At 48.4% G+C, this 10,464-nt stretch overlaps 1 protein-coding gene across 2 annotated transcripts in view; it reads right to left on the reverse strand.

Moving 5' to 3' along the window:
• The window catches only part of DGKH (diacylglycerol kinase eta), a 149,684-nt gene extending 139,931 nt beyond the window's left edge, over positions 1-9,753 (reverse strand). Inside the window, exons 1-2 of one of the 2 annotated variants that reach the window (XM_062514777.1) lie at positions 9,697-9,753; positions 3,186-3,371 (exon numbers count right to left, since the gene is read on the reverse strand). In XM_062514777.1, the coding sequence (XP_062370761.1) occupies positions 3,186-3,371; positions 9,697-9,753 (243 nt within the window). Of the gene's footprint in view, positions 1-3,185; positions 3,372-9,696 lie in introns of those variants that run through there. The other variant, XM_062514778.1, reaches the window with a different exon arrangement.
• Positions 9,754-10,464: the final 711 nt, after the last annotated feature.

A 10,464-nucleotide genomic window follows, 5' to 3' on the forward strand; every position in this document is an offset into this window, starting at 1 on the left:
ATCTCACAGTAGCCCTAATCAGTTTCGGTCCCGATTTTCCTAAAGGTACCTACTGCTACAGTGTCACTCCACAGCCAAGCATGGGGCTTTAGGAAATGGCTCCTAGTGACAAACAACATGTTGGCCTAAAGAATAGTCCTTTAGTCCTTTGCACAACTACTTGTTCCCTCCTCCTCAAGTTGGCAGACACCAGCACATGTTGATCTTCAAGTTTTCTGTTTGGGATAATTAACATATGTTGACACAGATATGCCTTTAAAGTATTCTAAAAATGTAAGAGATAGATATGCATAAACTGAAACTACACCCATAAGAGAAGTCACAATGATGTCCAGCCATATCACCAATCTGTTTCTCTTAGCAACTGACTGTAAAAGTAGTTCCACTGAAATCAAGTGAATAGTTTGCCAAGGAAGTTGATATCCAATGTGGGTAAGCTATGGCAAAACTGGACAAGTTTTCCAAATAGAACTGTGAGCCAATCATTAGCATATCACAAACAAGCAATAAGCTTGGGTGTAATTAGATCTGCCAATACAGTACTCTTGCCTTCCCTCTTCTCATTCTCCCCCTGTCCTCAGCTAAACAATTAATTGCTTTTATTTAGGAAGAAAAGAGCAAAAACTCCCTTTGAGAACTACAGATGTTAGAAGTTTTTAGGCCTCGGTTAGTGCTAGAGAAAGGGGTTTGTTCTTGCACATATATTTCCTATATCTTGTTATACACACATTAAAAAAATCCACTCCTGAGTGATTCTGTCTGCAAAGTATCACCATATGGTAGCTTTCACAAATGATCAACTGTACCAAAACATCTAAAAATAACATCTTCCTTAAGTAAAATAAAAACAATTACCAGCAGAGACTTTTGGGTATAGCTCTGAGCTGAGAAATCAATACCATGTCACTGAAATGCTTCAAGTAAGTAAATAAGCAACCTCTGGAGAAAAACAGCAGAGTTCTAAATGACCCACAAGCATCAATGATAAATGTAATATACATGCTTTCAGTTGTTTCAAGAGTCTATTCTTAGATGTAAGACAAACCCAATCCATTTAATTAAAACCTTAGCTTACAAACACATCCACCAAGTAAGTGAAGCTTAACAAATCTAATTTGAATGAAAGGGACTAGCTGGGTAAAAGAGCAGCTCCCTGATGTTCCTTGCTCTAGTGGTTTCATGTAACCACTGATCACCAACTACTACAACGGCAAACATACAACACCCTTAAACTAAATGGGAGTTGTCTGTCTAAATATAGCTACTTTTAAATAATGCATTGTGAGTTATAAAATGAAGTGCTACTGAATTATTTAACAGGGGTCTCATCTTTAACAATGATATATCACTTTTAATTAAATTGAAAGAAAGATGTTTATATTTGGAGTTGCATATTATTGTAAATTGCAACCAATAAAGCAATATTTTAACTCCAATTATGTCAGCAGTTTTTCCTATATATATCTGATTCACAGAAATAGAACTGGGACTCAAGCTAAGATAAGCAAAAGCAAGACTTGCAAAGCTGTCCTAGCTCTTCAGGCGATCCCATTTTAGCATTCATTCACAGCCTTCAGATACAGAATATCCCACCCGTCTGTAACAGTTGGCAAGAATTGGCTGGGATCTCAATCTCACAAACCTGTGTCAGTAACATTCATAATAGGCATGTCTTCCTTATGCAAGTATCAACCTCTGTGAAAGCAAACACTCAAATGCACTTAATACTACTATAGCTAATAAAGGCATCATGTTCTGTAACTTTTAAAACGTTCTGAAGACTGCCACACAGAAGGGTGTTGAAGCTGAAAGTTTGTGCAGGATTACATTTCCAACACAATGCAACAGTTGTGTATTATTTACGATAGTAACCTTTCAGCCAGACCTAACAACTGCAAATGCAGAATTAACGTTTAGCAATAAAATGGAATGACACATCTTGTTTAGGAGGTTTCAGGGAAAAACTGGTTTCCACCTCACACAACGAAGTAACATTACTGTTTAACAATCACGCTTTCTGTTTAAAGGTGGCTGCCTTTTGAACATAGCACACAGAGCAAAAGCCCAAGGGAAGAACAACCAGACAAAAACTTCACAAACTACTAACTTTAATGGGTGCTCTGTAGAGGAAACAACACCACATGACCTATTGTGTAGAAATCAAATCCTAAGTGTGATCAGTCCAGGCCTGCATGGAGTCACTTTGCCCCTCAAAACAGACACTTCCCAGAAAAACCCTGATCTTCATGTCATCGCATCAATAAGCTCTCCCCAAAGCGATTTTGTTCAGACCTCATCACCGACTGTGGACCATGCTTTGTAGAAAGTCATGGGATCCTTCTACACAGCAAGTGAGTCTGTTTCATTATTTTTATGCTTTCAAATGCCTGCTTGTTGATTTCACAGGGGAAAGAAGATAAATAAATACATCATCCATGAAAAGAAGTAATTCCACTGAGACAACTTCGGCAGTCCGAGACAGCCAAAAAACTGCATTAACCTAAAATTTTGACAGCTGCTTTACACATCCAGTGCCATGAGAGAAGATGTACAGAAGTTTACTTCTCTTTCCGCGAAGTGCCTTTCAAAGTGGAAGCCGCCTTTCCCTCCTTGGCAGTACTCTCGCTCCCGAAGGGGAGCCCGACGTGCCACCGCGGACTCGGTGCACGGCAGCGGCCCCCGGGACCGGGGCTGAACTAAAAAGGGTGGGTGGCGGGTATGGAAAACGGTGAGGAAGGGCTCGCTGAGCCAGCCCACCCGCGCCGCAGGATGGCAGGGCGGGATCCCCGCGGCAGCGGTGCCCGCCGCCGAGGAAGAGCCGGAGGGAAGGAGGGAAGGAGGGAGGCAGCCCGCCGCTTCCCCCACACCCAGGACGCCCGGCAGGGCAGGGCGGCTGCCGGGGTAGGCAGCTTCCCCTCCGGCCAAGCGGAGCCCCGCCGCCCCGGGGGGCTCTTCCTGCCAGCCGGGGACAGATGTGGACGCAACAGCTGGACGGGGAGGAGGGGAGAGGAAGGAAGAGGCACGGCAGTCTCACCCCCCCATATACAGCCCCCCCCGCCGCCGCTCCCGGGGATGCGGGCGGGATGCAGCGGCCGTCCCCGGCTCCGGGCTAGCCCCGCTTCGGGATGGGGATGGAGAAACCGGCCGTGAAAGCGGCGGGGCTGGCTGGCTCCTGCCCCCCTTACCTTGCTGCGGATCTGGCCCGAGGTGGACACTTTCCGGATGAGTTTCTGGGGGCCCTCGTGCTCCCCTTCGCTATCCGACGATTCGTCCGCCGGCCCCGTCGCCGCCGCCGGGGGTTGGGGCTGGGGCTGCAGCGGGATCCCGGCGCCGCTCATCCCCGACTCGGCCCCGGCCATCTTCCCGGACTCCTACCGAGAGAAAGCACACGAGCCCGGCTCAGCCAGGGCAGCCGCTGCCGCTCCCCTCCCCGGGGAGGAGGAGGCGGCGCGGGAGGGTGGGGAAAGAGGCGGAGCGGGGGGGCGGGGACGGGGGCGGTGGCGGCCGGGGCTCTGGCGGAGCGCAGCGGAGCGGAGCGGGGCCGTCCGCCCGCCCGCCCGGCCGCCATCTTCCGCCGCCCCTTCCCACGGGCAGGGGCCGCGGCCCGCGGGCAGCGCCGGCCGCCTCCGCCCGCTCCCAGGGCCCGGGGCACGGCCACCCGCCGGCGGGCGGAGCTCGGCGGACGGGCCCGGCCCCCTGCGCCCCTACCGACGGGGAGTGGCCCGGGGCGGCCGTCGGCTGCAGAGGGCGCCGGTGGCGGAGCCGGCCGGGCCGCCCGCGGCAGGAGGGTGCCCGCCCCACAGGTGAGCCCCGGGGCGAGTCCTAGGGCGGCGAAACGAGCGATGGAAAGCGGGGAGAGCGCCCGGCTCCCCCACACCTGCCAGGGCTTCCTCGGACGTCCCGGCCTGGCGGGGAGGGGGGACCCGGCACCGGAGCGAGCACCGCCCGGCCCCGCCGGGCACCCCCCGTGCGCGATGTGCCGCCCGGTGACCCGGAGGGCGGCGAAACCGGGCGGGTGCCGTGCCCAGTCCTTGCCCCGTCCGGGCCGAGGGCTGTGCCGCTCTCCCCTGGGAGCGCAGGATGTCTCTTCGGGACTTGGACGCACCTCAACTGATGAGACGGGCTCCTATCTGTCAACCCCGTGGTAACTATCCGTCAGCTCCAAAAGCCTCGGACAGTTTTAGTAAATGCATCTAATCTATCCAGTGATTTTTCTCCTAATGGCCTAATTTTTTTGTTCTATTAATTTTTGTCTTTGTGAAAGAGCGGCCCTTACTTCTGGGTAAGAAAGGGTCAGTTTTCCTTTTTCATCTCATATCTGGCAGCTTGCACGATCTCGAAATGTCACCACATGTTCTGAATTGTGGGACTCCGAAATTATTGTGGCTTGTATGTAGTCAGTGTTCAAAATAAGTGTTTAAATCACAGCAATACTAAATAAAACACACAACTTCTAGCTGCATGGACCGGATTAAACATAAGAAAGCAATCAACACTTGTGGCTTCTATATTCCCACAATTCTATTTATATTTCCAGAAAGGGAACTGACATCTCTTAACATACTAATGTAATGCCGCAGTACCTAAATACAAAGCATTTAATGAGGAAAAGTAAACACCTGTACAACCTATCCTACACTGCAGACTCCTTGTCACAGTCTGAATTTCAAATAGTCCAGAGTTTTTATAGTCCATCCCATTTCTTTCATTGGGTTTTTTATTTCTAGTAGTGTAGGGGAAAGCAAATATTTCCGTGAAGCCCTGGAGTTCTTGTGGCTTAGTTCTGTGCTACTGCACCAGATACTTCAAATGCAATTCTATACCCACTTCCACATAGGACCAGTTATGGAAGTTTTGGGTTTGTTTTTTTTAAATAGTAAAAGTAACATTTAAAAATCAAAATATCTATTAAGTTATATTTTAAATTAATTTACCCACCTGCTCTATTAAAATATTAATAAGGCCTAAATCCTGTCATTGATACCATATCTCAAAATGATTGTTGAAACTAAGGACTAATTTTGTATTATCTCACTCTTCACCTGAGAGGGAGTTCTCCATTTTTCAGAGGACTGGATCGGACTTGAGCAGGTGCAAGGATGCATTGCTCTCAGTAGTGTAATTTAGGGTACAGCTAGGAAGAAAGATAGTTAAAAGCAATGTTCATGGACACTGTGTCTTTCCACCCTCCTTTCTTCCCCCTCACCATCTTAATTTCAGGAATAGCAAGTTATGCCAGAACATTTCTCACTGTAATTCTTTAATTCTTTTGCATGTAAATGTCACTTGAATATTGCAAAGGGACAACAAGACATAGTTTCCTAATTAATGCTAATGTATTGCACATAATAGTAACTTTGATTTGAGAAACACTTGGTGCTAACAGAACACAAGCAAGACTGACTACATTTAATTCAACTGAATTAAATACTTCTGTCTGAACAATAGTGGTTACTGCTAGAATACATACAACTCTTCAACTTCTGTTCATTTTTAGATCTTAACAATGAGTACTAGTTGCTGCACACTTTCTGCACAATGCAGAGGGCACCATGCATCTCCACCTAGGCTACCCCAGTGTGCTCCCCCTCACTCCTGACTGTCCAAACACAAAATTGTGGTTACTAGGAAAGAAGGTGCTTGCTTTTCATTCCCAAGCAAGTCTCTTTCATCATATCTTGATAAACTTCAGAGTGCTATGAACAAAACAAAATGTTTTGAGAGAACATAGGAATGTTCTCTCAGGTTACTTAATATGAAGATTTTAGTAGCAATAACCTAAATCTGCAAATGTCCCACAAGAACAGTTCAATGAGAATATGAGAACATGGTTTCTGTGAAGTATGTAGTGCATTCTGTGAAATTACGGGTTCTTAAGTCTGCAGCTGTTTAATGTTTACGGAGTTTTCCAAAATGGAGAAACCAAGTGTTAAGCATTGTTGAAAATACACAAGTTACTCACTCATGTTCACATAGGAAGTTATTTCTACAAACATATACATTGCCCAGGCACAAAGACAGTTTTAAAGATACCACTATTGCCACTTGTTCTTCTTTTCAAAGTTATTAATAGATAATCAGGGTCCAGTTCCAGCTTTTACCCAGATTAAGCTGCCTAAGCTAGCCATGAAGATTGCCTCAGTAAGAACTTGCAACTTGACTTCCATCCCTTCCTCTCACAGCTGGATTTCTCCCAGGTGATCAGTATTAGACTCAATATGAGAAATATTGAATAGCACGTTTCAGCACAGTGACCACAGCTACAAATACTCCGGCACAAATGGTACCACTTGACTTGTGCAAGTTGGGCTCTTGAACAATGTGGGACTATATGCAGTCATTAAAAACACATACAATACTTGCACGTGCTGTGTATTTCACTTAACAGTTTCACACCTCTTAGTAATGACCTTAAATTTGCAAACTGAAGCAAGGGAGTAAAAAGCATAAAGAAAGATTGGCATTTAAAGGAAGATACTCAACTAATAAAAAACAGCTCTGCTATTTTTGTGCTACGGCAATTAGTATCAGCTGATTAATTGCCCTTTGTATACAATATATACTTATTTTCACTGTGATATTGTATACATTTAATATACATATATACACTGTGAGAACATTTTAAATCAACCACATTGAGTCCAAATAATAGGATATATGTCACTAAAATGAATATGAAGCGTAGAAGAAAAATCTAAACACACATGCACTCTAGCATTCAGTGCTGAAGGTTTTAGTTTATAATACTGATTACTACACTATTTTATTCCAACCCTAAAATTAATTTCCTTTGTAACAAGCGTTTTTACATCTCTTTTTTCCAAGTCACTTTGGCATCTATAAACTAAAGGGCAATACTTTTCCATCCTTCACCTCAGAAAGTTATTCCAAGGGAATTTGAATCAATAGTGTGTCAGATTAACAATGCATTATTCATCATATTTAAAAGATTTTGTTGAATCTTTCCTAACTTGGGTGATTAGTGATAGCTTTGGTTTTTTTACTGGGCTCCCTACTCTCAACAAGTTCATTTCAGATCTATCTGAACTCCCTCTGCAGATCAGATTACTGATATTATTCTTTCTTAACTTCCTTACTTAGCAAAGAGGAAGCCAAAATATAACAACATGTATCCATACCACTGTTCAAGAAAGTAACTACATCACTTGTGGCTGGTCTGGGATTAGCCAAGGGAATCCTGTGACCTGAAGGTTTCATTATTAAGGAAACTATTAAACTATGTTGTATGTTTCACAGTGAAAAGGTCCAAACCAGGGCAGGTAATAAAAGTACACAGATGCTTTGTGAATGTGTTAGGACTTCTGTATGCATTTCAAGAGTAAGGAAAGCCAAGACTCATGTCTCATATGAAATATGAAAATTGTGTATAGAGCTTTGTAAGTCATGTGTTATGCACATTTTTCCTGCAAAGCCACCAAACCTCCCTTGCAAGAGTGCAGGGTGAGCCTTACATTTTAAGTTACTTTTACTTAGCTTGGTCATGGGGTTTTACACAACTCCTACTGGATTAAGGAAGAGCTTTTCCATTTAAGAGTGTGCTGTGATTTAAGGAAAGGTCTGTGTAGAAATTTGAAGTAGTACACCACCAAGTCCAACCCTGAGTGGCAAAGAACTTGTGGCTGCATTTAATGTCCATCACTTATTTCTCAGAATAGCTGTAGGAGGAGCACTTCCCAATAATCTGACAATTTGCATGGATTATTAAATTGCACAGGTTCAAAACCTGCAAAAAAATAATTTTCCCTATCTTATTGCTCTTTGTTTTGTGTTTTAAGAGCAGGGGAAGAGAAGTTTGCGTACTATGTTTTCCCTTTCATCATTCACGTCTTCACCTAAATCACATCTTCATCCTTTGCCCCCATTATCATAAAAAGCCTGATTATGAGCAGATGGAAAGAACAATATGGGTCTTGCTACTAAGACCATGTATTTTACCAGCAGGTTACCAGGTAAAGGACTGGGTGGATCAGCTGAAATTAGTCTTGTAAAGGAAATCGGTACGGTGGTTAACTTTAAAACTGCATTCATGGATGTACTCTTTAACAAATGCAGCAATGAAATGATAAACATGACCCAAATCCTGGCCCTTATTGGGGGAGGGGGAAATGGAGGGGGGGGAAGTTCTCCTTGTTTATCTAAGCCGTGCACACAGAAGGAAACAGGCTTGGATGCTTCAGCCAGGACTCTGCATTTCCAAGCGGAGAGGGGCTGCAATCCATCTGCCTCCCGAGTTTCAGCTGAGTTTTGGATGACGGCAGCAATTTAAATGTCACTGTTTAATAGGAGAATGCATTCGCAGGAATTGACTTCGCTGCCTTCCTCCCACGATGTCTTCATCTCTACAGGCAAAAATCTCGGGTTTCCCTTGCCTGATCCTTTCAATGTCAGCTCCATGTTACCGGAACACACACACAGCTGTTTTCCCTATCACAGCTGCATCTCCGGCAACAGTTTCGGGGCTTGAGGACTGCAGAGGGCAGCGAAGGGGGATGTTCAACTTAACAACAAAAATTAGGACAATAAAAATATATTTGTGAGGGCTACAAATCCTAACAAGGAATGGAGTGAACTTAGTTCGTTGTCGTTATCTCCAGGGCTCGGCTGCTGCTTTCCTGAGGGTGCGCACACCAAGCCACGCAAAGAATGGGTCTCCCCCGTTTGCTCTTTAAAACTGGGTTTACAAGTAAAACCTGGACCAACCAAACGAGTTAGCAAAACATGGTACAGCCATCTAAAGGGGAGCTTGGCAATGGCACGGATCCATGTTTCATGCTGCCTCGCCAAGTTCAGGGCCAGAGGCAGCCCAGCCTTGACCTCTTAGATAGCCTGAAATCTCCCAAGCAGCTACCCAAAGCCTATTTTTAGCCATCCCCGCCTGATGTGTGTGTGTGTTTGCACAATGGAGAAAAGCCCAGGAGCGGGACCAGACTGCCCTGAAAAGGGAAATCTGATTTTATCGCCTGCTGAGGATGCCGGTGACATGATTTCCTTTGGTTGGAAGGAGGGTCTTCGAGTTGCTTAAACAAACCGCAAAGGCACCTCACCGCAGCTTTCCTCCGGGCCAGTTTGAGCACTCCCCTCCCTTCGTAGCGGTCCAAAGGCAGGCGCTTTCCCCACATCCCACAAGGCAGGATGACAGCAGAGTACCCCCAGCCCCATCCCGCTTTGCCGCTGCGATGGGAGCAATTCCCAGCCTAGAGCCAGAAGGGGGGGGGGGGGGGGGGGGAATGAAGTGTGTATCTCTGGAAACTGCCTCCCAAAGCTGCTTAGACACGTTGCTTTTGCTGTGCTAAGAGAAGGAGTTTAACGGTATCAACATCCAGCCCAGCCCACCCCCCTCGGCAAAGTTGAAGGCAAGGCTCTCGGTGCTAATCCCAGGCTTTCCACCCGGGCAGTGAAACTCAGAAAGGGCAATGAACTCCAAGTCTCCCAGAGGGACGAACTCATCAGCAAATGGCCAGATACGGCGGGGGCGAGAGGCTCCCACCCCCCTGCTCCCCGCGGGGAAGGGACGAGCGCCGGCGGCCGGGCTCTGGCGTGGAGCGGGGTCGGAAGAAGGGAAGGGGGGGCTGGAGGGTACAGATAAGGGCGATAGCCGAACTCCCCGGCTGAGCAATACAAGCAGGAAAAGGGGTAGGAAACGTCTGTGCAACGGCAAGGCACGCATGTACCTACCAGCTCCTCCCAGACGGGGCTGCGGGCGCTATAGGAAGGGTACCCATGCTCCTCCATCACCCCGCAGCAGGTCCCCAACCTTCGCGGGGAGAGCGCCGACGGGCAGCGGAGCTGGGTCCGCCGGGCTACGCTTCCCTCCCTCCGCCGCTCCGGCTGGCAGCGCTTCCCCGGCGCCGCTCGTCCTCCCCCCACCCCGGCTCCGCTCCTCCCTTTTCTCCCCCGGCTCTGTCCAGGCCCCCTCCTCCCTCCCCGCCCGGCTCCTTTCCCTCCCACGGCCACCGGGCTCAGCCCGGTTCCCGGGGGAGCCGGCCTGCAGCTGCCGCGCCGCTCACATCATCGCCTCCTCCCGCCCCCCGCACGCCCGCCCGCCGCGCTGTCCCGGGCGCCCCGCACGCCCGGCCCCCTCCCGCCCGGGCAGCCCAGCGGATCCCGGGCAAATCGCCTTGGGCATAAGCCGGTTTATGGCCGCTCCTGCTGTTGGCGGGGCCGGCGGGCGAGGATGCGCCCCGCGGCGAGGGGAGAAAGCCCCTCGGTGCGCCGGGAGCCGCTGCTGTCCCGCCGGGACACGCCGCCTCCCTTGGTCCCCAGGCTGGCCCCGCTGGCCTCGGTGCGCGGCCGGAGTGCGGGGTCTGAGGTCCCCAAGGGCCCGGCTGGGTTTTGCGACGGGCTCCGGAGGGAGCATCGCTGCTTCCCCATCACCCTGCCCCGAGCCGAGCCAGGAGGGGGCCAGGATCAAGGCCCTGGTGCTGGGACAGCCCTCTGGCCCCA

Source organism: Cinclus cinclus, chromosome 2, assembly GCF_963662255.1.
Source record: "Cinclus cinclus chromosome 2, bCinCin1.1, whole genome shotgun sequence".
NCBI lineage: Eukaryota > Metazoa > Chordata > Aves > Passeriformes > Cinclidae > Cinclus > Cinclus cinclus.